General features: G+C 37.3%; 2 protein-coding genes across 2 annotated transcripts in view; one reads left to right on the top strand and one right to left on the bottom strand.

The window, feature by feature from the left end:
* Positions 1-11: 11 nt before the first annotated feature.
* On the top strand, positions 12-7,737 carry LOC101742770 (protein hairless). The gene is made up of 3 exons (XM_004923301.5): positions 12-186; positions 2,998-4,341; positions 4,695-7,737. The coding sequence occupies exons 1-3, from the start codon at positions 12-14 to the stop codon at positions 4,721-4,723; spliced, it is 1,548 nt and encodes a 515-aa protein (XP_004923358.1). The 3' UTR covers positions 4,724-7,737.
* Positions 7,738-9,620: 1,883 nt separating this feature from the next.
* LOC101742923 (metastasis-associated protein MTA3) overlaps positions 9,621-27,998 on the bottom strand; it is a 73,742-nt gene continuing 55,364 nt past the window's right edge. The window contains exons 4-17 of the mRNA XM_004923302.4: positions 23,910-24,103; positions 22,680-22,797; positions 21,793-21,995; positions 20,650-20,838; positions 19,523-19,656; positions 18,908-19,020; positions 18,664-18,764; positions 15,969-16,088; positions 15,090-15,303; positions 14,016-14,225; positions 13,486-13,599; positions 11,544-11,701; positions 10,578-10,684; positions 9,621-9,947 (exon numbers count right to left, since the gene is read on the bottom strand). Coding sequence (XP_004923359.2) covers positions 9,833-9,947; positions 10,578-10,684; positions 11,544-11,701; positions 13,486-13,599; positions 14,016-14,225; positions 15,090-15,303; positions 15,969-16,088; positions 18,664-18,764; positions 18,908-19,020; positions 19,523-19,656; positions 20,650-20,838; positions 21,793-21,995; positions 22,680-22,797; positions 23,910-24,103 — 2,090 coding nt within the window. The 3' untranslated portion in view covers positions 9,621-9,832. The remainder of the gene's footprint in view (positions 9,948-10,577; positions 10,685-11,543; positions 11,702-13,485; positions 13,600-14,015; positions 14,226-15,089; positions 15,304-15,968; positions 16,089-18,663; positions 18,765-18,907; positions 19,021-19,522; positions 19,657-20,649; positions 20,839-21,792; positions 21,996-22,679; positions 22,798-23,909; positions 24,104-27,998) is intronic.

Below are 27,998 nucleotides of genomic sequence, written 5' to 3'. Positions count from 1 at the left end.
TCAGAAATGAAATGCATATACAGGAAGGAACCAACACAACCCTGACAACATGTACCAAAATGACAGAGGAAGTAGACAGAAGACATGGCGTGAATGGTAACAGCAGCAGTAAGGGTACAAGTGATGATGTTCCAGTTCACAGCTCAGCTATCAATGCCACTGGAGGAAGACTCAAGTTCTTTAAAGGTTCGTACTACCTATTCATATTTCTCAGTCATATTATTTAATTAGATTAGCTTAAAAATGTGAGCAGAATTAATAAGAACTCAATATGAAGTTTACAAAATGAAAAACTAGAAAGTTTTCATGCTCTGATAATTGCACAGATATAAGCACACTTGATGGAGTTGTGAATTATCCTCATCTAGCCTCAAGCCTATTGTTATTTTGTTTCGCAACCAGCCTTGATCACTGTACCAGAAAAAAACACAATTTAAATAATCATTTTTTTTATGCATCGTTTAAAAATACTACTTAACAAAATTGAAGTTATCAGATATTGTGTACGATAAATTAAAATGATTAATTTAACAAAATAAAAAGCTAGAGAACTAGAATATTGAGTAAAGTTGTTTGGGCTGTATAAAAATTGAAACAAATGCATGTTACCATATTGACTAATCTGAACAAAAATAATTTAAATAAATTATATGTGTTAATTGTTATACATAATTGAAACATTAAAGAAAAGTAGCTCACTGAAAAATATCATATTTAATGAGTCTTTGTACTAAAACCAGATATCTAAAATTATTTATTGCATATTTTTTTGTATTACCATGTTATTTTATTATTATTAAGTTATGTTACTTGGTTAGGTTACATTATTTTACAATTTTAAAAAACTTTAATATTTCATTACTGGTGGTAGGACGTCTTATGAGTCTGTACGGGTAGGTACCACCACCCTCCTTATTTCTGCTGTGAAGCAGTGTTGCGTTTCAGTTTGAAGGGTGGGGCAGCCATTGTAACTATACCTGAGTCTTTAGAACTTATGTCTCAAGGTGGGGGGCGTATTTACGTTGAAGATGTCTATGGGCTCCAGTAACCACTAAACACCAGGTGGGCTGTGAGATCGTCCACCAATCGAAGCAAAAAAAAAATCTATCATATTTATGTATTGATTTTCATTATAAGTACCGATTCAGTATTATTATATAATAATATTTTGTAAATTTTGTGTCATCAATATAAACTTTAGAAAACAACAGACCCAGAGTCTCTCATAGATTCTACTCAGGGATAAAACTGCAGTTTAAATTGGTGGTAAAGTAATATCATATTAGAAGCACCACTGTAAGACCTTGATTAAAAAACTATTGCTCTGATTTTTATGGTGCAGGCCTAAAATAAATTCTAAATTTATTTCTCATAGCTTTGGCATTCCTGGGAATTACTTTTTGATTAAATTATGAATGTTGTGTTATTTTATCATATCAGAAATCTAATGCTGCCATTGATTTGATAAATTGTACTATCTTCAGTTTTTTTGAGCTCTAGACTTAGACTATAGACTAACTTATATAGTTTTAAAAACATAGAAAAACAAATTAAAATGCATTCCTAAGTGTATGCACATTAACAGTTTTTCCCCGTGTGTGCCTAGAGAGAGGTAATTAAAAACTGTGTGTGAAGTGTATTTGGAATTGGGCCTCATAATAAGTCTGTACAGAAATTAGCAAACTTTTCTTTATTGGTCTAGATAGGTGGACAAGCTCACAACAAGTGGTTATCAGGGCTCATAAACACAGTATGAGCCATCAAACCAGAATTAATGTGAAACTGGGTGGGCAACCTATGCTTTGACAAATTTTTACATTGAAATTATGATTTATAATTGTCATGTTACATCATAAAACAAGTACTACGAAAAAAATAACTAAAACAACCATATTGTATTTCATAAAGTTATCGTAATATTTAGTTGGCCTATATAATGGAATGTTTGTCTCATATTACACTACTAAACAGTTATCATGAATAAAAGCATAATGCTGTTGCATCTAAAAATCAAAACGAAATCTGTCGATACAGTAATGATATCACTTTACAGAACTAAGAAATTGAAAAAGCAATTTTGTAGCACATTTGAAACTATGCAAACAAACTAATTAAAAACATATTTCGCTAGCGTTTTTTTTATTCCATATATCTTTAAGTAAAGCATTATGAAAGTCTTATTTTATGTTTGTGCTTTAACAACTTTTCTAATGGCCTATAAGATGTGATAAAAATATGTTCATGCATATTTTCGATTTCGAACTCGTCTTGTCTTGCTATTCTCTGTGCTCAAAACTCTTTGACCATGTCTAACACTTAAAAAAATCTCAAGGATAAAAACAGCAACCACTTTGCAAGCGTATTTATGCATTTGAGTCAATCCCAAACATTGATCTGTTCAAGCCCATTTAAATATATTTACTGTGACAGCAAAGACCTCAGTACCATTAATAACTACTTTTTTTTTTCAAACCTTAAGGCCTGTGCTCATGAAACATTGTTGATTTTCTATTAAAATGATTTTAATTGTCTGTACTGTATATCTGATGGTTAAATTGTGCAGAGTAAGGTTTGTATATTCTAGCCCTACTATAAATGGGCAATAAAATTCTTTAAGTAATAAATAAGCAATACTGAATTATGCTATAATAATAATAAGTGTTAAAATAAAACAGTAAGCAAATAAATTATTATTAAAAACAAACAATTCAAGCAACTTGTCATATTTAGATATCTAATGTAAACTCAAGATAATGCACTAATGTAAAGTGTTCCTTGTCCTAATCTAGTTTTGCTTATTTATTACAATAATAATACATGATTATTATGAAGGAGAGGAGGAGAAAGTAGGCATTTTATTTATTAAAGAAATAAGGTCAAAATGTATTGAATGTGCCAGTGTTGACAGTAATTAGGATTAGACAATATTGTATTATATTATCTAAATAGTATGAATTTGTTCATACAAGTAAATAATGAAATTATTGTTTTTTTCAGATGGAAAATTCATTTTGGAACTGGTACGCGGATGCCCACGTGAAGGCGAGCGGGCTGGATGGGTGTCAGTGCCGCGGAAGACATTCTGGCCGCCCGCCGCCGCGCCCTCCACTCCGCCTGCTGGCGCCCCGCCCTCCGCTGCGCTCAGCCTCTCCGACGATAATAGTTCCGTTCAGTCCTCGCCTTGGCAGCGCGACCATTGCTGGAAGCAGGCAACGCCGCGTCGAAACATATCCAAAGAGTTAGCAATGTACTACTGCAGGCCGAGCACGTTGCAGATATCTGCTATAAACACGGCAAGCCGCCTTAAGCGGAGACGGCCCTATGATCTGACCCATCTCGACGGGCTCGTGAATGGAGGCAGTTCTAAAAAGTCAATCAGTAACGGCATCTACGATAGAAAGCGTAACGGCGACGTGGCATCGCCTGAGCCGCGGGGCGAGGACGCTATCGACGGTGTTACGAAAACTAAATCGAGCTCTGACGACGACAGGTGGACGGATTACGATCGAGAAAAGTACTACCATATGAAATTGAAAAAACCATACCAGTATCGGAAGCTCAGGGTGTACAGGAAGACTCGATCCGCCATAAGGCGTAAAGAGTTAACGAAAACGATTAACAGACTTTACGAACGACTTCCGCCGATTCCGGCGCCCGTTAACGCGAAACTAGCGAGCTGCCGGCAGGAACACATGATGGTTTCTCCAAGAAAACGAATCCTCCGGGAACTCGAGCGGGTCAGCCTCGAAGATCAAGGCAGCAAACGACGCGCGAAGACCGCCCCCGCGCTCAGCACCGCTTCGTACCCGTCGTCGCCGGGCCCGAGTCACGCGGCGCACAAACCACCGCAAGAAACGCCTACGCGATCTCACAATGGAACTGCTGCACCACGGAAAGAGGCAGCCGTTTCAAAGAACGTGAGCAGCTACAGCATTCATTCCCTGTTAAGCATGCCCGACGAGAGTCCAACTCGACCGGCGCCGCCTCTCCCGACGGAATCTCCGTCGAGCGTACATTCGCCGGACCTGAGCCCGAGTCCGGACGGGTACCGGTACCGGCACTCGCTGGGCGTGCGGGACTCGCCCACGCCGCCGCACGAGATGGCTCGGTACCGCGCGCTGACGCCGTACGCGCGCCACTGGAGCCCGGCCGCGTACCGCTCGGCGGCGCGCGAGGAGTGGCGGGACCTGCCCTACGTGTACGGCTACGGGTACGTGCCGCCCTACGGGTACCGCGCCCCGCCGCCGCTGTGGATGCACTACGCCGTGCCGCCTAGTCCCTGGGCGCCGCTCACGCTGCCCCTCCTCACCGACCACATCCCTAAAGATGAATCCGCTTCAGGTCAGTTTCATTAATCTTTTTGTACGAGTCATGTATCGCACAGGGCACGCGCGCATTCACATCAGCACTTTAACATCGCTTTACTCAAATCTTAGTATAAAGCGCCAGTACACGTTCAGCACTCATATACAGCGGTACTCACCACATCAACATAGATAGATAGAATTAGTTACTTGTTAGCGAAGTATATAATAAACGGATTTTCTTTGACTATCAGTGGTTTCTTCCTATCTAAACCTCAAGTTGTGTACGCCACATTCAGAATCACACACCAAAGAAAAATACTTTTTAGTTAAAATAAGTGCAAAGGAAGTATACTGTGGATCTCCTAAATAATGTTCTTTGTTTTTCAGATTTGCCGCTGAACTTGTCGAAGCACTGAGCAGCGCTGCGCCCGTCGCGAGTCCGACATGCGAGACTGATAATAATCCTGGTGATGTGAAATGTTATTCGTTGAGAGGTCAATCGAACTAATATTGTATAGATTTTAATATGGTGTGTTAAGTTCCATGGTGGATTATGTATTCACGAAGTGCGAATATATCGTCCATAATAATCTCAGTAAGCCCAGTGTTGTGGCTCATGGTCAAATTTTCGAAGCAACATTCCATTGTCGCACCCTTTGATTGGCGCGTGTCAAAGTCCAAAAAGTACATCCCACCTATCTCAGCGTTCGATTGTTTATATGAATGACTAGTGAATTGCGTTTTGCAAACTCGCAAATAATATTTTTGTATAGATCATAGTTTCCGAGCGACGTTTTTTTTTGTTCGGGAATCTATTTACAAACTACTGTATATTACATTAAAATATATTTTAGTATAGATGTATGTATGTATGCAGAGTAATGTGTGTATTTTCATACGAATCATTTTGATATGCAAGTTAAATATTTTAATATTGGCTATTATATTAGTATAAGATGATCAAATTAAAAGCCATTATCAATTGTTAGCAATCAGTGCCTTGGAATATAAAAATATTATGAACATATTTATAAATGAAAGGTGTGACATAAAAATCTGGCTTCGTCCAATTATACAAAAAAATATGACAATAGTTTACATAACATAGGTACTGACAGTTTTCTTTAAAAAAAAACTCAAATGATTGTTCAGTAAATAGAATTGATGAAAAATCCTGTTGATTTCATGATATTGCGAAATTCCATAAATATTTATGTTCGATCTCATTATTTAATTTAGAAAATAAAACGAGGTAAAGACTACAGTTTTTTGGGATCAAATTTTGGATGTGTGTTTATGAAACCTGTATGAAATATGTATCTAAGAGACCTTGTAAATAGTTTGTGAATGGTGTATTATTGAGTCGTCGAGGAGTAGATTTTTATCGGAGCATTAATTTGCTATACAATATATGTGTAAGAGTTTATTACCTTCAGAATAATTATTGTAATTGTACAGTATTTTTATAATGAGTATTTTATGGTGTTTACGATGAATGATGTGAAGAGTTATAGAGGGAATGTTGCGAGTACGTTGCGCAGTGTTGCCAGCGCGTCGCACGCCGCGCGCCACGAGCGGTCTCTCGCGGCCTCGCGCGGGACTAACGAGATTAAACGTAGACGTAGATTAATTGCAATGACAAAGCTACGGGGTTATGTATTATAAGGACAGTTATGACGGTAAGGGACTGATTTCAGATGTAATATTATCATTAAAGGAATTGTATAAAATAGTTGTGTATTCGGAGGCCTATTTGTACACATCGTGTTGTCCGCCAACAAAGTTGACTTAGTATATAAACGAATAGCTGTTAATACATCCTGCTCAATTTAATTCTTGAGTACATGTAGTGTACAACGTTTTGACATAGGGGTTTTACGGGAGGAAATTTGTGTCTAAAAATATTGCACAAAAGTGTATTTTTCTAATGATTTTATTTGCATGTTTTAATAAGTGCAACAACAGACATGAGCAATGTTAATTATTTAAAATATGAAAACAATATATATTTGTGCGTTGACAGTTTTGAGACTATTAACAAATTAGTTGTTATATAATTAATAGTATGGCGAAAACAAATTTACAGCTAGCTTTCAATAGGAAATCAAATACGAAATGCTCGTGTTGTGTACATTTCATTTTTTCAATTTGAATTGTATGAACATGACCACAGTCCAAATGTGAATTTGATTTATATATTACTGTGCTAGAAATTTATACAAAACTTGGTGCTTCTCATTCTCATTCTCTTGTGTGAAGGACGCGATTAGCGATTGGCGATTGTTAAAAACGATAAAAGATATTTTTGCTTGTACAGTGAGAGAAATCAAGGTGTCCTTATCAGTGGAAGGCGTACTGTTTTAATGTAAAGCCCTTGTCTGAAAGAATATGGCTTGTAAAGCCTATTTAATAAATAAAAAACCTGAAACAACATAAAAAGTGCAGTCAGCCATTAAAAGCTTTGTGGCATTAAAGGCGTCGCGCTTTGACAGACCCAAAACTATTATTGTAATTCACTATTTATTAGTAACAAATTTAGTACAGAATGCAATTAGCAATTATCGATTTGCTGTTTTTCATTGAACGATCGCCAATCTGTTCTCTGGTCTTGGTATCCTTCTTCACAGTCGATCCAATTTCAAACAAGTTGTTGTTTTTTCGCCAGCTAAAGGTCAGCCTCAAATGTCTACTGATTGACACAGCGTTTTGTTTTCAGTCTGATATTAAAATATTTCTATGGTTACTTCAACATAAACTAAACCCTGTCTATTTGCTAATTTATACATTAATACTTATCGTTGTAGTAGTACATACTTTGTATGCCTGTACTGGGAGTCAGTCGGCAACCCTCCCCTCGTCTTGCGTAAGCGTGGCCACGCACCGGTTACGTTCATACAAAAATCATCAGTAAAATATGTTTTATTTTGTAACGACAGTTTTTACATCGCAAGCACTTTCTTTTTGCAAAAGATCCCATGAATTCAGTAGATTTATTTATAACGAAGAATAGCAAAAATGTTAAAAAAAAATGTTCAGTTTGGTCAGCTGTAAAGAGAAATGAGGACCAGAAACTTACGAATTTTGTACCATTTTTATAATATATATAGGTGCATATGTTTTTATTTATCCAGTTATAAATTAGTAGAGGCTTATTTGAATTATTGATGTTCATGATCAATTACATTTTCCTCCCTACCACACTATTATTTGCCGATGTTGAGAGAAAAAAAACCACATATTTTTGTACTCAAAATTTTGTATGTTAATGAGAAACGTTGGATCCTTTAATAAATAAAAGACTTAAATATATCAACGGATGTCTTTAAACCACTTAAAATAATGTATTTATCAAGCGGAAAATAGTGTTATTATCCATTTATATTAAGATGTAGTTATGTACTCGAATAAATATAACTTTTTCAAAAAAAAATTAATTTTTATTGTTGATTTTTTTAATGCGTTGATGTTACCGAGACAGCAATTAGTTTTTCAACTACATAATCATTAATTAATATTATGAGCTATGCCCTCGGTGGAAGCTCTGTCTACCCATGGACGTCTGTGAGAGCTGATGATATAAACTATGTTTAGTTTTCATAATTAAATACCGTGACACTAGACATAGACGTGTACACTTGCAGTGCCGTCTATAGTAGAATAATTTTGTCCGTGCAGTTTGGGTCATAAAACATAGCCCGGCTAGGGCAATGAGCATGTCGCGCGGGCGCAACGCCATTATCGATAAAAACAAATAAGTCATCGAAGGCAGGTACACGGTGGCGGGGTGGTATACGAAGGGTGGTGAGACATTGTTATGAGTCATTTATACTTACCTGCAAATTATAGTACAATATATCGAAAAGAAATGTGTTTTTATGCATTCGTTCTCTGAATTTCTTTAATGACGCAATGGCTACTCCTTGTTTTTGTATTAAAACAGCAGAATTTATTCAAAATAATAGTTGCACTTGTTGTTATCAGCAATGTGTTAAAATTTTGCACTGAAATAAGAATAGATCTCGAAAAGTTACAGTGTTAATTTCTGCCATTCTCGTTAACTTGCTGCGGCGATATGTGGTGTAAGTGTTCGATTAGTGATTTTTTCTTTCATTTTTATCACTAACCCACAAAATAACAAAACTAAATACACTATCGACAACGCTTATCGACAACAATAACGCGCATCACTATGCCCGTCCATAAAGCTCGTGAGTGGAAGAGAGAGCGAAATACTCGCTTCACCGCTCCGATTTTTCATGACCCAAACTGCACGGACAAAATAATTCTACTATAGTGAAAAATTGCATGACAAATTGTTCTTTCAACCATGTTTTAATGAACTTGGATGACATAGAGAATACACTTAATATTTGAAAAGATTTAGAGGCTCCCGTTATGGTCGTTGTTATATACGTAAAATAATCTCAGTTAAATTTAAGTATTTTTTGAAGTCGTTTTTAAAATGAAAAAACCGCGATTTACTTAGTCGATACCTACGACATGCGTAAAATCATAAAATAATTTTTGGTTCATAAACCAGCCGATTTTTAGATTCGTTGCTACGAAAAATCACTAACCAGCTAAACTGTCGTATTTATTAATTATACCATATTCGTCACCCGGAGTCACTCGAGTTATTTACCATTATAAAAAGTTAATCCAAGTTGTGTACGAAGATTCAGCAAATCCACAGTTTTTTATTTATTTATATGTATTATAGTATATAGTACAGACACGTGGTTCGGCTTTAGCTGACAACGTCATCCCATCAAATCCCATGATTAAAAAAATGTGAAAAAATATTGCATTTTTGACACATTCTAAGGTCACATTTATAGATAGATGCTTCTTATGCGTGCCACTGAATTGATAGCGAATTCAGTGAGGCATTGTTAGATTCGCTTGCAGATGCTTCAGTTTAGATTCGGTGTGTTTGTCTATGTATAATTCGAGGGGTGAAAGGCTATTTGGTTTAAGCGACATTTATCTTTGTAAGTAAAGGTCCCGTATTACTTGGTATCAGTATCGACAATTCGATGTTTGTAATTGAACTTTAATTAAGTTTACTCCATTCAAATAGCTGAAGAAGTTTTTTTTTATGATATTTTTTCCAAATTTTAAACTTCAAATGCCTCTCCTGTGATGTTACAAAAATGTCGCCTACACCAAATACAAATAAATTACCCTTCGAATTATAAATATATTTTTTTTAATGACGCTTTCCAATACAGTGTTCAAACGCCAATTTAATTATCAACGCTGTATCATGAGTGGAGCGACAACCAGAAGAGAAACAAAGAAAACCAGCCAAAGTTTCGATTTGTGCTTTATTTATGAAAAAAATTGTAAATTATCCTACAATGAATCTCCGAATGAAATAGACTTACATATCGTTTTATGTATCAAATACATGATTGTCGCGGGACACGAGTCGAGTCGGGTCGCGGTTAGAAGAACATAGTCGAAAGTATTATCTACAGGGGCGGCGGTCAGGCGAGCAGCGCGTCCACGGAGTGCGGGCGCCGTCAGTCCAGGATCACGAGCTGCAGCGGCGGCGCCTTCCCGCCCGCGCGCACCGCCCGCCACGGCGCCCGCGCCCCGCGCCGCACCTCCCCGCCGCTCAGCGCGCGCCGCGCCGCCCTGCACGCACACAAGCACGATTACTGCTGGTAGGACCTCTTGTCACTCCACCCTGCCTATTTCTGCCGTGAAGCAGTAATGCGTATACTGAGATCTTAGAACTTATATCTCAAGGTGGGTGGCGCATTTACGTTGTACATGTCTATGGGCTCCAGTAACCACTTAACACCAGGTGGGCTGTGAACTCGTCCACCCATCTAAGCAATAAATAAAAAAAACCAGTACAGGAGGGGTGGGATTAGCTAACAGCCACCCGAGCGCCTCCGAAGGAGACCTTACAACTCAATAGCAATTGCTTCGCGAATGAATCTACTACCGCTGAGAAGGTCCTGCGACAAACTCAGCGGCGCCACTCGCGTCTCACGTCTTAGGTACATTCTTAGTAAAATGTAACATTGCCATGTAACATTGAGTCGAAACTTTGACTAAATAAATGAGGATGGATTTTTAGGTCTGAAACTTAAAAGAGCTTCTATTTCTTTCAATTACCATTATTTTACCTCTAATACCTTTACTTGGCAGCATTTTACGTTCGTTTTTGTTAGAGTCGTATATGACATAATGTCGATTCTCACGGTACCTATAGGCTCGGTGAGCACGTACAACGGTTAAACATTAGAAAGCACTCACTTGGCCGCATCGGTGGCTCTGAAGTATAGGTCGTCGGGAGCGTCCATCCACGAGATCACGTGTCGGCGGCCGCCGCGTCCTGTGATGTTTGTCGGTTTGCCATTTACCTAACACGTACATTTATTATTAACTCAAATCTATCTTTTTATTTATTATTAAATTTTTTTTTATTAATATTAAAAGCGGTTGTTATAAGTTACAGGACAATCTTCTAGAAAACAAGGTCAACATAATTCAAATCTAATATGTTTTTCTATATTCTAAATTATTAATTGAAATCGTTAATTTAGGCATGCTAAATTAGTAACTCGCGAATAATAAAACAAATTGTATATTGGGATGAATCGTTACTATCTGGTACAAAAAGTTCAGTCGATTAGTGCATTTTTCTCGTACCTATTCGCTGGTAGCTTAAGAGCCTATTCCAGCTACGCTCCAGGTGAGCTCAAGGCGCTCAATCTGAGGGGCCTTGCTAACACTAGCCTTAGCGAACTTTTTGGCGGGAACGCGAGGAGTGAAGTTGTGTGATTTGTTTTATTTTGTCTATTTAGTGTTTCTTCAGGTTTAAATGTGTAATAACGGTGGTTTATTAACTGTTTGATATCTGTGCACAAATGTGGGAAAATGAAACAAAGCTGCTGGACGTAACTTCTCGGGATCCTCCAAAAAGTCCACTGAAAAATCTCAGTAAAATACCACTATTTTACTGAGATTATATTTCATCCCCTGTCATTTCGTTTTATTTAATTTCATCCCAGTTCATTAATCTCCCAAATTAATCATTTTCATTTCATTTCATTTCACTCCATATTATCATTTTTAATAAAATTAAGAATATAAATTAAAATAAGACATGACTTAAAGGTCTTAGTTACCAGGTCATAAAATTCCTTATAAAATATATACTAGGGCTAGCAAGAGCAGTGGTTCGCATGAGTAGGAGTGAGGAGAGTGAGCGGTACGTACGTGCGCGAAGACGTGCGGCGGCAGCGGCTGTCCGGTGGCCTGCGCGCGCGCGCACATGGCGGCGTACTGCTCGCGCGAGGGCCGCTGCATGGGCGCCGGGTGCTTGTTGGGGCGCTTGGCGGGCGGCGCCAGCGTCTCGCGCGACCGCTCGCCCACTCCTGCGACAACCGCATCATACATATATGTACAATTGTAACAAGAACAATGGAAAACATTCAACTGTCGAAGGTACAGTACGAACATTCAACGGTAGGTGAAGTCCATGGGTGACGGTAACCATTCAGGTGGGCCGTATGCTCGGCTGCCTACAGGGACAATAAAAAAATAAAAAATATAAATTTAACAAATCACACATCGTTGTTGCAAATTTGAAATCTCCTATGTGACATTCTGGGCCAGAATGATCTTTTGAGATTTTGACTTTACGAAATGGAAGGTTTTTGAAAGGACTTTTCCTATGGTTTCCGAAACAATTAAAGCTCAAGGGTATTGTGATTCCTTAGCTATGCAGTCACATAACGTTTTGATAGTTTTGTTTCCTAGTGTTGGGGAGTGATACTCCGCCCCGCTTAAGCCTACAATGCAGTAAAAGTAATAGTAATAAGCTATACACGTCAGTGGTTAACGGGCAGCGATCCGACGCGGTCGCTGATGCGAATAACATAAACATACTCAGTGTTTTATTGACCACTGTGACGAGATTTCCGGAGGACAACTCGACCAACGCACACAAACCCTCACAACACCAAAGACCTCACACTACATTTTCCATAAACTTATGAAATTCATAACATTTACTTTTTCCCCACATTTATTTATTTTTATAATTCTCATTTACTAACCTGGTGTTGTTGCTGTTTCCGTAAAGGTAAGCATTTAACAAATTATACATTTATTACTCATTGTTCTAAATACAATATTATCTATTTAATTAAAAGCTTAATTAACTTGCGAAAATATTAAATCTTTTTTTATATGATATAATTCGTTGGTCGTTTGAATATAAGTTAACACGTTGACTGCCATGTAGGTCATTGGTGCCCTACGCGGCGCACTGAAGTAATTATATCGAATTCTGTTACTAAGTTCTACTAAGTTCTTTTGTTTGTTAATGTATGTTTTAGTCTTTTAAGTCTCTTAGAAATAGAGAATTCATTCTGAGTATCTACCGGTTTTTTTTTCAGTATACTATATATTCCGTGTATTAGTAAGGTGATCGAAGAGAGAAATCGATATAATCGATAAACCATGAGCTTCCCTCCACGGTGTCTCCCGAGCGCTATGACATATCCTTCTTCAAACGAGGCTTGTGGAGAGAGTACTTAACGGTAGGCACCCCTGGCAATGCTGAATTCCATGGGCGACGGTAACCACTCACCATCAGATGGGCCGTATGGTTGTCTGCCTACAAGGGCAATCTATACTAATATTATAAAGAGGAAAGATTTGTTTGTTTGTATTGAGTAGGCTTCGAAACTACTGAATCGATTTGAAAAATTTTTTCACTGTTTGGAAGCTAAACTATTCCCGAGTGACATAGGCTATAGTATTTTTTGAAAGAAAAAAAATGGATCCTTACTAAAACTCCAATAATGTTACCCAAGGTGTAAAAATATTACCTAAAATGTTCCATCGCGTGCCCTGCGAAAACTATTGATGTACTACGACTTTGTAGAAAACATTATTATTTACAAAAAAGTGTCGCGACTGCATATGTCTAACTATTAGTTACTAGTTATGCCGCAATAAGTGTTATTTTATTTTTAAGAATAAAACAACGTCAAATATCGTTGAAATTTTTGTTAAAGATCAGAGCGGAGCCGGAGCGAGCCGCTTGTAAAAAAAAATTACTTCAATGCGCCGCGTAGGGCACCGATGACCTACACGGCAGTCAACGTGTTTTATGCGGGTGGTAAGTGATCGAGTGCGGGGCGGTACTGACTGTCGAGTCCGTTGATGTCGTCGTAGGCGCGGCGCTTGAGCGGCGGCGCGGGCTCGGCCCGGCGCGCCTCCAGCTCGCCGCGGGACAGCACGCGCTCGTACAGCAGGCTGCCGTCTGTAACGCACACGCACGCGTCACGACCTCACTTCTAAACTACTTTAGACTCTAGACTACCTTTTATTAGATTTTATATGACGTAAACGTAAATCTCACTAACCGATTTTATAAATTACTACTGAAACTTTGCTTAGGTAAATATGATACAATGTCGTGCGTTGAAGGCACTATGACACAGATCTTCCAAAGAGCCAACGACTACAAAAAAAAATCAATTTAATCATAAAAAACATTTCATTAATAATCATTTGAATTTGGCAAATAGTACCACGGTTTTTCGTAGTGATTCTTAAATTCTTTGAGGAAAGGTGTTATTTATTCATTAAGTAACGCAGCGTATCCATATACGCTGTTAATTTTAGTTAAAGGCAAGTTATGTTAAAGATGTATTGGAGGGTTGGAAGCGCACTGACCTGGTGCCTTGGGCGGTTTGGGGAAGGCGACGTGGTCGGGCACGGGCATGCGGTCCTTGGGCGTGAGCAGCAGCCACTCGTGCGTGGCGGAGCGGGACAGCGGCACCCCACGCGCGGCCGCCAGACGCGCCGCCACCGCGCCCACTGGCCCGCGCACGCGCGCCGCACCTGCCGCCCCGCTCGCGCTGCCCGCTTCCGCCCCCGCGGTGCCTGGGCAGAGCGTCACGTTCACATCAACATATTAACAACAGATTATTGCGCAAAAATAAATACCAACCTAACCAAAAATTATAGATTGTAGGTTGCTTTCATTGTTGATTTTGTTACGACTTTAAGAGAATGTTGTCTATATTAGAAAACTACAATATTCATTGGAAAATTTTATAAATCAATTAAACATCTGTTGTCACACAGCTTTTTATGATATGGAAAAAAAAACACTTGAGCTTTGCACTTTCTTGGCTGACTTTAACAGATATTTTGTCCAAGTTTCATTAATTTTGTGTTTATTTTTTTATATTTTTAAATTGAAAAACTTATTAGGAGAACTATTAGGAACATTTAAGAAATCCATTATCTTGAGTTCAGTGCGAGTTTTTTTAACTTCTCGTTCGCGTAAAAGAACACTCAAATTTGTACGGAGTTGGAACAGCGCCCCTAGCGGCAAAATGTAGTGAGTTAACTTTTACGTGATCGACAAGTTAAAAAATTCGCATTAGGCACACGAGTTAGAGCAGCCTTTCCAAAGTGGGCGATAACGCCCCCTTGTGGGCGCTGCAGGCCTAAAGGGGGGGCGGTAAGAAACCCAGAAAAAAAAAGGGGGCGTTGTGTAGAAGCTTGGGAAGCGATTTATAATTTCATTTAGAAGGACCGACTGAGCTCTCGCTATAGTAGTTTTTAAGTAGGTGAAAAAATGGGGGCGCTAAAAAATAATTTATTCTCAAAGTGGGCAGTAGATGAAATAAGTTTGGCAACCTCTGGGTTAGAGCGTTAAATGAACAAATTTTGTATTTTTTATTAATATTTTTGTTATTAATTTTGATTGCAACTATGACTAGTAGGTTAGGTACTCACAGTCGTTCTTGAGCAGCGTCAGGTTGATGGGCGAGAAGGGCGAGCGCGCGTAGTGCTTGGGGCGGCGCAGCGTGCGGGACAGGCGGCGCGCGAGGCGCGTGTAGGGCGACGCGCGCAGGTAGAAGGCAGCGCGCGTCTTCATGACGGGGCGCGCGCCCTCGCCGCCGTGCGCGGTGGCCACGTGCCGCGCCAGGTGGGCGCGTAACTTGAACTCCTACGCCACAACACAACTATATTATTACGGACGTACGACAATATGCCACGTACCATCCGGCTATGGAATGAGGTCCCCTCCACGGTGTTTCCCGAGCGCTGTGACATGTCCTTCTTCAAACGAGGCTTGTGGAGAGTATTAAACGGTAGGCAGCGGCTTGGCTCTGCTCCTGGCATTGCTAAAGTCCATGGGCGACGGTAGCCACTCAACATCAGGAGGGCCGTATGCTCGTCTGCCTACAAAGGCAATGAAAAAGAAAGAAAAAAAAACGCAGCCAGCCAATATACAATTATGTCACAAATTGAAACCTAATTTAAAGTCAAAACTTAGATTCAAATTATATTCTGCAGTGACATAAAACTCAAGAAACGAGAATTAGTCTTGTTACAAAAATCAAGTAATAGAAAACAAGTTTTGTTTCGAGAAGCTTGTCGTTATGAGAGAGGTATTATCATAAATATGAAAGACCTTAACATTTTTAATTAACTCTTTGTTTAGGTCGAGTTCTTCCTACTAAAAGTTGATATTCTATCGTCCAATAACATTATGAGAGCGGTAGGTCGGCGGCGACGAGTGACGTATATTAAAGTATTGCAAAATTGAAAGACATGTCAATGTGTGTAAGCAGTGATGTGATATTGGGGGCGAGCAGGGGGGGGGGTCACCTTGGCGCAGTTGAGCACGGCGCAGCGGTGGGGCCGGTGCGGCGCGGAGAGCGCGGTCTCGTCAGGTTCCCTCACACTCTTGGTCGTCTCCGCCTCGCTCTCACTGAACACACCCGCCGTCTGTACCGAACAAACGTCTCATACAATACGTTATCTCGTGACAGCTGTACTGTGTGCTTAGTGCGAGTTTTTTAACGCCCTCGATAGCGTAAAAGTTAACTCAACTTTGTATGGAGTTGGGACGCTGTTCCAACTGCAGACAATTTTGAGCTAACTCTTATACTATCGAGAACGTTAAAAAACTCGCACTAAATACACTGGTCTACTGATTCAAAGGCACCGGTATGTACAATATTTCTGCGTAATAGGAATATTGTTTATTTCCTACATTTAGTTCATGTTGTGTAACCAGCCCGGGTCGTTGCTCCTCTAAATTTCAAACTGAACCCATGAGCCAAGCTTTTTTTTTATTTATTTTTTTTTTTTTTGGTCCGAGGGCCGAACCTCCTACGAGGTCCCCGCGCCTAGGGGGCGCGCGGGGTATGTGAGACTCAACGATCTGCAGGTGTTGAGAGCAGACCGCGGGCCCAAGGAATTTAGGGCCCACCCACTAAACGACTTCCCTGCACTCTTACACCCGGACTTAACATCAGATGGACAGTGAACTTATCAGCCTATCTAAGCTAATTGAAAATAAGTTTTCAAATCATTGCAAATTTACTTAAGTTCCAGTTTGTGGATTACAGTTAACAATCTAATGAAATGTAAGGTTCTTGTTAGCCGGTAAACTTAAAAATTTTCATTTTGATATTTTTCAAGTATCAAAATTGTTCAATGACCCAAGATGCTTTTGTGGTTACTTGACAAACATTAAACTTAAATAATTACAGAATCTATATGAACCGAGACAACAATTCCTCTTCGTATTGTCTAATGTAAGTCAAACTAAGGTCATATAATATATAGAGGGGTCAAAAGGCTATTCGGTTTAAACGACATTTTTGTAACTTTACAGAAGAGCCATTTGAAAATTTAAATTTGGAAAAACGCCATAACAAAAAAAGTTTTTCAGGTATTTGAATGGGGAAAACTTAATTGAAGTTCAATTGAGAACATCAAATTGTTAATGCTAATACCAAATAAAACGCACCTTTAATCACAAGGTAAATATCGCTTAAAACAAATAGCCTTTCACCTTTCGATATGATTTTTTTTGTAGGTGTCGAATAATAACAATTGTCTAGTATACTATACAAATGTACAAGACAAAGTCAGTTTTGTAGTAATTTTCTTACTAAAGTTGGTTTGAAAATATTTTTACAGCACCCAAATGTAGCTTCATAAATGTATGTACCGTAGACAGAGCACCGATATTATTAGTTTTTTTTTTCCTACCTAAACTGATAGCCTATTAAGAGGCTATTTCAGCGGAACCTTAACTAGTAGGTGAGCTCACGGGGCTCAAACCTGACGACATTGCTAACACGAACCCTAGCAAGAGCCGTGCTGCGCAGAATCTACCACCGGATCGGAAACGCGACCCACTGAGAAGATCCGGCGAGAAACTCAGTGGGCTTATTATTAGTAAAACGGGGACGCGCTTTTAAGTTTTATTATGTATTACAAAATGTTATGTATGTTGTATTAAAAAAAAAAGTGAACATTTTGATTGTGATTGCACAACACTTGCACTGAAACAGTATAATTGTGAATGAAGTGAAATTATTTGGTAGTATATTTCAGTTTAATAATTTTCATTTTTGCAAGGTCATAATGCAATATGTTCTTGTATCTGAATCAAAAAATTTATACGTTTTCTGAGGATTTGAATGTCTATCTCATATTTTACATTACTCGATGTTGTCAATGTATAAAAGAATTTTTTTTATAAGATAATTCAAGTAAATTTGCGAAAAATCTAATTAGATTTTTAGGTCCCGAGTGATCAGGGGCTACCAACAGTAGACGGTATATCGCTGCTGCTAATTAATTGCTAATGTTATTTGCGCTGTAGTAATTGTTGAAAATCAGAGGTTAAGAAATCCTTTTGTTAAACAATGACAATGCATTAGAGGGTTTTTAAATGAAAAAAATGTTTTTAAAATTAAATCTGCGTTATTTTATTAAGTTTGTTTCATGTTTATGCAGCATCATTATATTATAAATCACTTATGTAAAAGTATCAGGTAAATATTCTACTTTTTTACATTATAATTGTTGACATAAACAGATAAATAATAAGTAATTAATATGAATGAGTATTTCCTTAAGATAATTTTTCAGTTAAAATATGACCGAATAAAAATCTAAGATTGTATCATTTGATGAAATATGTGATGAATTCGAAAAAGGTCTTATAAGCCCTAACGGGCCCTTTTCTCTATTATTTATTAAATTACATATAAATGAATAAAATTTAATTTGAACTTTGAAATAAGCATCCAAACGGTTCGTTATTGTTTCGCAGCGGGTCGCCACTAGAGCCATTAGTGCTGCCCTCTATAGCCCCGTCTCGGTCCCTATTGTAATTCCGGAATTTAAAGAAGTTTTGATATTGTGATCTACAATAAAGAATAATTAACAATTTGTAATGATTTCCGTTAACAGTTCAATGTTGCTATACGATGATTTCTTTTATGTTTTTCTTTTTTTGCATTAAGATCTATTTATGAGTTTTATGTATTTAAATTTTCACCTTTAGACCGCCATATTTTTTCCAGTACTGCCAACATGTACCACACAATCTGTACTGTAAATGCTGTGGTCCCCATGAATACCACTGGTTTGAACTTGTAACTGTTGACAATAAATAACACAAAATTAAAATGAAACAATGAAATAAAATATTTTAACAATTAATTTAATCTTAATTTTTTTATGGATAAACGAAAATACTCCTAAATTATATTTAGTCGTTATTGTTTTAGAGCATAATTTACCTTGACATGATGCACAGAGTTGCGGCGCGGGCGTGCCGTTTGTGCCTCCGTTTAGGACACCGCTTTTGCTACCACTGCTGTTGTTCGTAATTAACGCCGGATTCGGTTTGTTACTGAAAATATATAACTAGAATTTAGAATTTGTTATGTCTCCAATTCGGCATTGTTGAAAATAAAATTCATTCTCATTATCTAACAGCAAATTTTAACTCCGAACGAAAAACTCTCAGTTTAATTAATTCTTAAACTAAACTGGACTTTATAATGTGACCTTCACACATACAAATCAACAAAACTGGGTTAAGATCGACTTTCAAGATTCATTAACATAGTTTGTAACAAATCAATTTTAGTTTTATATAGATATTTTAGTATCAATAATGTGCAACATATAATAATATTTATGAAACAATAACTCAGGAAATAGTTATTATTAGATTAAATAGGCAGCGCAGGACCAGTCTTTGTGGCGAGGCTTGGGGGAGGCCAATGTCCAGCAGTGGACGTCTTTGGGCTGATAAGAAGAAGAGGAACCCAGGAATTAGTTGTATTATATATTTAAGCAAAAATAATAATAATAATAAAGAAGTATAGTTTGTCGGTACAAACACTCACTAGTTGGGAATGTACACTTGTTTCAGTTTTGACTCAGCTTCGACCGCTTTCACGCGTTTCTGTTGTACGTAGCGATCCGTCGTCTTCCACATGTAGTAGTACTCCACTAAATTCTTTAACGTTTTCCATGGTAACTGTGACGAAACGAAAAACTAAAGAGCTTACATTGAAGAAATATAATTTTGATAATAATACTACTATTATAGTTAATACATTGATTTTAAAATTTGGAGAAGAAAGGAAACCATTGTTATTAAGGTACTGATGAAGAAAAGTATGTACTACAGAAGTCTTATCATGTAAAGTTCAAAGTATGAGAATTCAGTAGATACTAATGCAGTATGATTCTTCACACTCATTCATGGTAGTGTGGATCGCAAGATCGTTTGTCTTCGTTTGTAATTCTCGAACTTAGTGCACTGTTGTATTTCATTGAATAATTATGCACCTATGTATTTATGTTATATATATCGCAATCAATTTTTAATCTATGGCATTTTTACGTTTTCAGTTCGCGCCGTGGATTTGTTGGCGCGAGGAGTGAAGTCATGTGATTTGTTTTAATTTGTCTATTTAGTGTTTCTTCAGGTTTAAATGTGTAATAACGGTGGTTTATTAACTGTTTACTTTCTGTGAAAGTGCACAAATGTGGGAAAATGAAACAAAGGCGCTGGACGTAACTTCTCGGGATCCTCCACAAAGTCTACTGAAATGACCACCATTTTATATTTCATCCCATATCATCTCATCTCATTAATTTCATTCCAGTTGATTAATGTCTCAAATTAATCATGTTCGTTTCATTGCATTTCCTTTCACTCCATATTATCATTTTTCATAAAAATAAGAATATAAATTAAAATAAGACATGACTTAAAGGTCTTAGATACCAGGTCATAAAATACCATTTAAAAAATATCAGATCGCGCTCATTTCGTTAATTTCATTTTAGAATTTTCAAAAGATAGTTTGGATGTACCAACACCCTATTATATATTTTAATATTGTTTTTAAATTCGAAATACCATCGAATTTTCCTTTTAACGTTCAATGAATGAATTGGCAAAGAAGTTATTGCAGAATAACAATGAGCCTTAATGCAATAGGTTATAAGGTGCAATACTAACAAAGTCCTGTCGTATATCAGCGAAGTCCTTTCCGTATTTGTCGAGTGCCTCCTCGAACAGGTTGGCCTCGGAGGCGGACCACTCCTCCATCTCATCGCGGCACAGCACGGGGCCCGACGCCGGCACCAGCGACGACAGCGCCGACTCTATGCTGTAGCCAGACTTGTGGAGGGTGTCCATCGCGTGGAACTGCAAACACATTATCATCGTTTTAGTTAGTTTCTAGCTAGAGACACAACTTATGCGCCAAGCAGCAATGCGTTTCGGTTTGAAGGGTGGGGCAGCCGTTGTAACTATACTGAGACCTTAGAACTCATATCTCAAGGTGGGTGGCGAGATTTACGTTGTGGACGTCTATGGGCTCCAGTAACCACTTAACACCAGGCGGGCTGTGAGCTCGTCCACCTATCTACGCAATAAAAAATAAATAAATAAAAAATATGTTGGTATTTCCATTTTCGTTTAAATCATTTAATAATGAAATAATTAGTCTAAGTTTGTCACCATTAATATGCGTTATATAGGTACAGTTCAGAAATCATTTTGTTTTAAAACCTTGTACATGCGACAAGGTGGTACGAGAGTAGTTTTAAGAAATCGATATTCTTTATACAATTAGCTATAATTCACATATTATCATAAATAACCACGTATTATTAAAAATAAATTATATTTAATTTGTTGTAGTTATAATAATACCCAATATTTATTTTTCTTCTATCCATAGATAGGATATACCTTTAAACACTCCTAACCTTTTAATCGTCATAATACGAATTCCGAGGCAAGAATATTTGATTTGATATTGGCATATTAAGACCGAAGTATTTTTATACAACGCAATACATTGATTCAAGTGTCATGTTTTAGCATTGTCCATGATTATTGTAAAATACCAGACGGTGTAAAAATCAGTACAAACTTTCTATTTGCAAGATGTACCTACCCTCATTTTCAAACTTAACCTATCGACTAGTTCTTAATAATACAATGTTCCCAAGTTATATATACATGTAAGGTATGTGAACTTGGTTGAATTAAACTACAAGACTGTTTGACATCGCAATGCCACACGCACAGTCAATTCTCTGCACGCTGATCTTATCAAGAGCAAGATAAAGCAGGATAGAAGATATGATTTACCAGTGTGATGTCCCTGCTCGCGGCGGCGGCGGACATGTGCAGCGAGGGCTGCTTGACGCTGGAGGAGCAGTCGAGGGCTCGTGCGAACGTGCCCACGGACCGCGACACAACTAAGAACTGATCTATCTGTCGGTCCGTGAGCCCGTGCTCCGGTGTCCAAACCAACGTTTCTAATTCTTCACTGATCCGTGGGTCCTCTTCGCCTGGAAAACACAATTTACACCATTAATTGAGTTATGAAAGATCTCATATAACGGTTAGGCAAAATTATATTCTCTTCAGATAACTCTTATTTTATGTATTTATATTTCTGTTTATCAGTGCCTTATGATAGAAAAATAGCAACCATTCAGATCTTGTGGCCAATGCCACTGCTTTCACTTTTAATTGAATAAAGTATGTAGAACTGAAGTTTCATAACATTAGAACAACCACTATAATAGTGTACAATACAGAATTGCTTAGCGGCCTAAACTCACAGGATAGATGGTGTATCAATCAACTCTAATAACATGCTACCGGTACCTAATATAAGTAGGAGCGTTGGTTAAAGAAAAAGGGTAGGTAAAGATTTTAAAGGAATTACTACGTTGAAAAAAGGATGTGACTAACTACTAGTAGAAGGTTGTAGTTATTTATCAATAACATCTGACTGACACTCTCTCTCTCTGATCATCTCTGGTTTGAATTATATTGTAAGCTCATTGACACACAATTTTATATTTATAAAGATTGAATAATTTGAATATATAGGGGCAATCCACATTTATTCAGATTAGTACTGTAAGGTCTTTAGTACCTTTTTAGTGATTATGATATCATCCTGTTGGAAAAAAAATACAAAAAAATGTTCTAAATCTTTAGTTTATTTGTTAGAATTGACATACCTTCTTTTAATAAATTAGTTACTTCAGTCTGATATCTACTTCCAACTCTGATTTCTCCCTTATCTGCTAATAAAGTCTTTTGTGAAGGATCAAATACTAAACAATAAAAAAATGCGTCCTGAAACAAAAGAGAAAAGTTTTTTAATTAAAATTCAATTTTATTATTTTGATTTTCCTTTTGGTTACTTGAACTTTAAAATCTTCTTTAATCTTCATAATTGGATACATTTCAATATAATTTTATATAATCAAGATCAGACTTTAATGAAATGGAACGTTTGAAACATTTTATTGTTTGACCAAAACTTACTTTGAGTATTACAAGACGCAACTAATTAATTACTTTTAAAAGACATGTAATTATAATTCTGGTCAGTATTGAATATTAATGGACTAATTTAAAAAAATCTTTGACACATACATAATGAGCTTTTGAGTACATTATCTGTGGTTTTTTCTAATTACAAATTGACACTCTTAGGGTAAGGTCTATCATAATTAAGACAGATGTATTAACATTAAGAGTAATATTTTAATACTTCCAATTACTGTATTTTATATTTATGTGGGAACGATTAAGCAACTTATCTAATACATTGAAGCCTTTATTTCATAATATAACCGTGTATGTACTTAAAACAATCGTATTAAATCTTTAATTCCATGTTTAATTAGAATTTTTATTTTTACATTTAAATTCAAAATTAAATTGTACATTTCTATGGTGTTATCCAAATTTAGTTTTAGGATCCAAGTGGTTAGTTTTTATAAGAGACTAGCCGTTGCATTAGAAATTACCATTATTATTTATTGGCATTATTATTAGGGAGTCCAACACTCATATAAATATTAGCCTATCCATTAAGTACATGTATTTTCTACATGGATACCAAGTTTCAAGTCAATCGGATGCATGGTTCAGTAGTTATAACGGAACATCCGTAAAAACCACTGTAGATTTATATATTAGTATAAATAACTTAGATTCGAAAAAGGCAAAGGGAGGACGGTTAAAAACAAAAATCCCGATATGCTTCTCCTCCTCGCGTCGTTTCCTCAATGCTGAGGATCGTGACCATTATATGTCGACAGGATTTTGCTCCTTGTAATGTCCCGCCAGCGCCTCCGATCATTGGCCGCATGAAAGGCGTCGTGGAATGGGATCTCTAGTGCGATATGCTTAATGTAGTTTTGTTATCAGTGCGTTCGTATCCCCGGGTACATACTCACATCCTTATTGAGATAGCTGAGCAGCGACTCCGTCTCGTTGAGTAGCGTGACGGTGCACTTGCCGCGAATGTGCGTCGCCGGCAACGTTTCCACGTGCCTGGACAGGAACAGCTCGCGGTGTTTCGCTTGGTGCCGCTGCTTCGGCGCCAGGCCGTCTGTACCTGGCAATTCGGTAGATTCCTCCTCCATCGCCGCTGTAACAGAGAAAATTATATTGTTTTTTTTATTGATTAGATGGGTGGAGCTCACAGCCCACCTGGTGTTAAGTGGTTATAGGAGCCCATAGACATCTACAACGTAAATGCGCCACCCACCTTGAGTTATAAGTTCTAAGGCCTCAAGTATAGTTACAACGGCTGCCGTCAACTTATATCGACAGATCAAGTGAGCTCGACCAGGAAGAAGGTAAGACAGCATCATCTAATTCAATAAACCGTTTATAAAAATCACTATCACTACATAGTATAAAACAAAGTCGCTTTCTCTGTCCCTATATCCCTATATATGCTTAAATCTTTAAAACCACGCAACGGATTTTGATGCGGTTATTTTAATAAATAGAGTGATTGAAGAGGAAGGTATGTATAATAACATCCATTAAATAGTGTAGAAATCAATAATAAATTACAGTTTCCGAAGCGAAGCGAAGGGCGGGTCGCTAGTTTATTATAAAATTTAGTCAGTAAAAGTTGCTATAGAGAACACACATCATAGGTTTAGAAGCCGGAATAGTAATTAGTAACTTTTCAAAACTACAGTAATTCTATAGTACTTGTAATAAAATAACTAACATGATTCCTATTTATGTTTGTATATATGCTCTTTGACACACAACTCGTACGTAATATCCAAAATCAATGGCTTCAATAGAAAATTGTGTGGCGATCGTACGAGGCGAGGGTCCAAGAAGGGTGACAAATCCGCTACATTGTCTTTTTTTTGTATTTGCGACATTGCATTATTTAGTTGGTACGCAAACCTGGGCTTCTCCTTATTCATATAAAATATGTAACTATGTTGAGTTCTCATGTAGAGCATCAAAACCGGTTTTTACAAATCGCGATTACAAGATAGTAACTCCCCGAACCGGTAACAATCAAGACTCATGCGTAAATATTCAAAATATATGAAGACAAATTTAAATGCACTGAATATTATAAAATCATCAGTATATTGAATATATAATGAGAAAACATAGTATAGAACTATATTCAAATACTTTACTAAACAGGGGTTATCGTTTGCCGTATTCGTAGTTCTAAAATGATAGAAGCAGAGCAGGGAATGTAAGTGTTGTTCATTTTAAAAAAAAGTTTTTAAGGTAGGTGGTGGTAGGACCTCTTGTGAGTCCGGACGGGTAGGTACCACCGCCTTGCCTATTTCTGCCGTGAAGCAGTAATGCGTTTCGGTTTGAAGGGTGGGCCAGCCGCTGTAAACATACTGAGACCTTAGAACTTATATCTCAAGGTGGGTGGTGCATTTACGTTGTAAATGTCTATGGGCTCCAGTAACCACTTAACATCAGGTGGGTTGTGAGCTCGTCCACCCATATATGAAAAAAAATAATATCATAATTGTAATACTATACAGTTATCAATCCCAAATGGGGTATTTGGGTTCATCAGAATCGGGGTAGAGCACAGCAGCCGGCGAGCAGGTGTTGCGAAACGAGCCCACGTCAACTTTTGATTTTAACGTACCGATGTGCGGCCGCCATTACGACACGCGTCCTACACGTACACACATACGTATCGACAAACATGTCCGACTTTCCGTTGGAATCTTATTAAATTAATGCATCGTAAGAGATGCGTGCGTGTAACAGTCGTGTTTATTATTGTTTCAACAAAAATCCGTTTTGGTAATCTCACGAGACCTTGCCGAGTGAATGCCTTAACGTGGTTGGGCTGTAGTACCTGTTTTATTGAGAAAGTGGGAATACACAGTACAATTTAAACTCGTTATCAGCGAGAGTTTAATACCAAACTTTACATCATACGCGCGTTGTTTGAATCGACCTTCGACGACTTATGATTTTATTTCACGTCTTATCTCTTTTACATCTGTTGTATTTTTAAATGTAATGATGATAAATAATGATTTTGTATTCGAGTTAATTTTTGGAAATGGAATTTACAAAACATGTAATTTGAAATCGTAAATGAATAACCATTAATGTTGTTTTTCGCAGGGTAAGCCGAGCTGGGGTCGAGTAGGTAAACAAACAAAAGGGAGGCTCGGCTGCAAAGAGCTCACAAAAGCGCGACCCCTGCCGAGAAGTTGGTCCTGTCGTATTGACGCGTGCCCACGTCACAGCGGCTACCATCATCATCATACCAATCTGCTGACCTTGCATGCAGTTACAACAATTCCTTCCCCTAGTCTTACATTCGTCCAACAATTGTTTTACTACAAACATAGATACACAAAAAAAAAAATGACAAGGCCACGTCACGTCTATTATGGGTCATTAAACTATTATTTAATCATCTATTTTAATACGTTTTAATTGGTTTGAGCCCTATCTGTCTTTGAACTGAATTTTTCAACGTAATGTTTATCACCTTCGAAACAATCAACTTCGACAGTTACACATGTGTCGAGACCACTACAATTTTACTTTCATCCAATATCCTGAACAGGATTAGTAAGTAGGATAAAAAAAATATTATTTCAATATAATACTTCTAGTCAACAAATTTTTGCAAGTTCGATTTAACTAAAAATAAAAGCGTATTTTTAAGTTCCCAAGTTTACGTTACGTTTATGTCTTGTTGGTTAAAAACGTGTACTATTTCCCGGACATTTTTAAAACGTAATATAATCGATTCCAGGATTATTTTCGTAATCAATAAAGCTCGCAACGTAAGTTTAAATTGTTTTAAGAAGATTCGAGACCCTGGCGGTGGGGTGGCTCGAGGGGTGAGTTATAACGGCGACTTATTGTTGGCACACATACACGTGTAGACAGATACGTCAATAGGCAACATGTATAATAAAAGTCGTTCGGTGAACTGGAATTAAATTAAGATCAATATTCTGCGACTCCTTAGGAATATTCGTTATCGCATGTTATACGTCTCCAAAACCTACTTTATTACTATGCATAATATACATAAAATTACTTAATTTATTTTACCAAAATTAAATTTAAACTAGTATTTAAAACTAGTTAATTCGCTTCATAGTTCGAATTTTTGTGTACTCGTAGTTTATAGAGTCAAATTATATAAGTAGCTATTCAAGGAACGTGCAGTGGTGGTATCCACGTAGACACAATATTAAGCATTTTGAATTTAATTTAAAATTCAAACTGTAGAATCGAGTTCGAAATACTGTAATAAATTGTTACTCCAATCGTAATTTACGTAATTTTTTTTGTTAAAAACTACACGTGTACAAAGTACAAAAATATTTATATCGTTTGTTATTCGTTTTAAAAACATAAAGATTTATGAAAAACATATTTTGTAAGTGTTAACCTATTTTGACCTGTCTAAGATTTTTTTTAAGATGGCATGATGTATCTTTAGGTTAAATTTTTATCAAAATTATGATAAATAGCGACCCGCTCCGGCTACGCTCAGGTCTTTAACCAAAAAGGATATTTGACGTTTTTTTTTTTTTTTTAAATAAAATAACACTTATTGCGGCATAACTATAATAGTTAGACATATGCTGTCGCGACACTTTTTGTAAATAATAATGTGTTCTACAAAGTTGTAGTATTTTATTTTATTTCACTATCAATAGCTTTCGCAGGACACGCGATGTAAAGAATATTTTAGGTATTTTTTTACGCCTTCGGTTACATTATTAAAGTTTTAGTAAGGATACCAAATTTTTTTCAAAATAGATTATAGCCTATGTCACTCGGGAATAGTGTAGCTTTCAAATAGTGAAAGAATTTTTCAAAGCGGTTCAGTAGTTTCGGAGCCTATTCAATACAAACAAACAAACTTCAAAATATCACCGAAAAAAGTAATAACGATCTGAATTCGATTTGAAGTAGTTGATGATAATTATTTTATCGATACGATCGTGACGATTTTCGATAGCCAACACTAAGAGACGCGGCGGCGGCGAGGG

This window comes from Bombyx mori, chromosome 25, assembly GCF_030269925.1.
Source record: "Bombyx mori chromosome 25, ASM3026992v2".
Lineage (NCBI taxonomy): Eukaryota > Metazoa > Arthropoda > Insecta > Lepidoptera > Bombycidae > Bombyx > Bombyx mori.
This window is presented reverse-complemented; position numbering and strand designations above follow the sequence as displayed.

Coding starts and splice junctions, on each gene's coding strand:
- LOC101742770 (XM_004923301.5), top strand. CDS start 12: ATGCATATACAGGAAGGAACCAACACAACCCTGACAACATGTACCAAA. Junction 187..2,997: donor AAGACTCAAGTTCTTTAAAG/GTTCGTACTACC, acceptor TGTTTTTTTCAG/ATGGAAAATTCATTTTGGAA. Junction 4,342..4,694: donor TAAAGATGAATCCGCTTCAG/GTCAGTTTCATT, acceptor TTTGTTTTTCAG/ATTTGCCGCTGAACTTGTCG.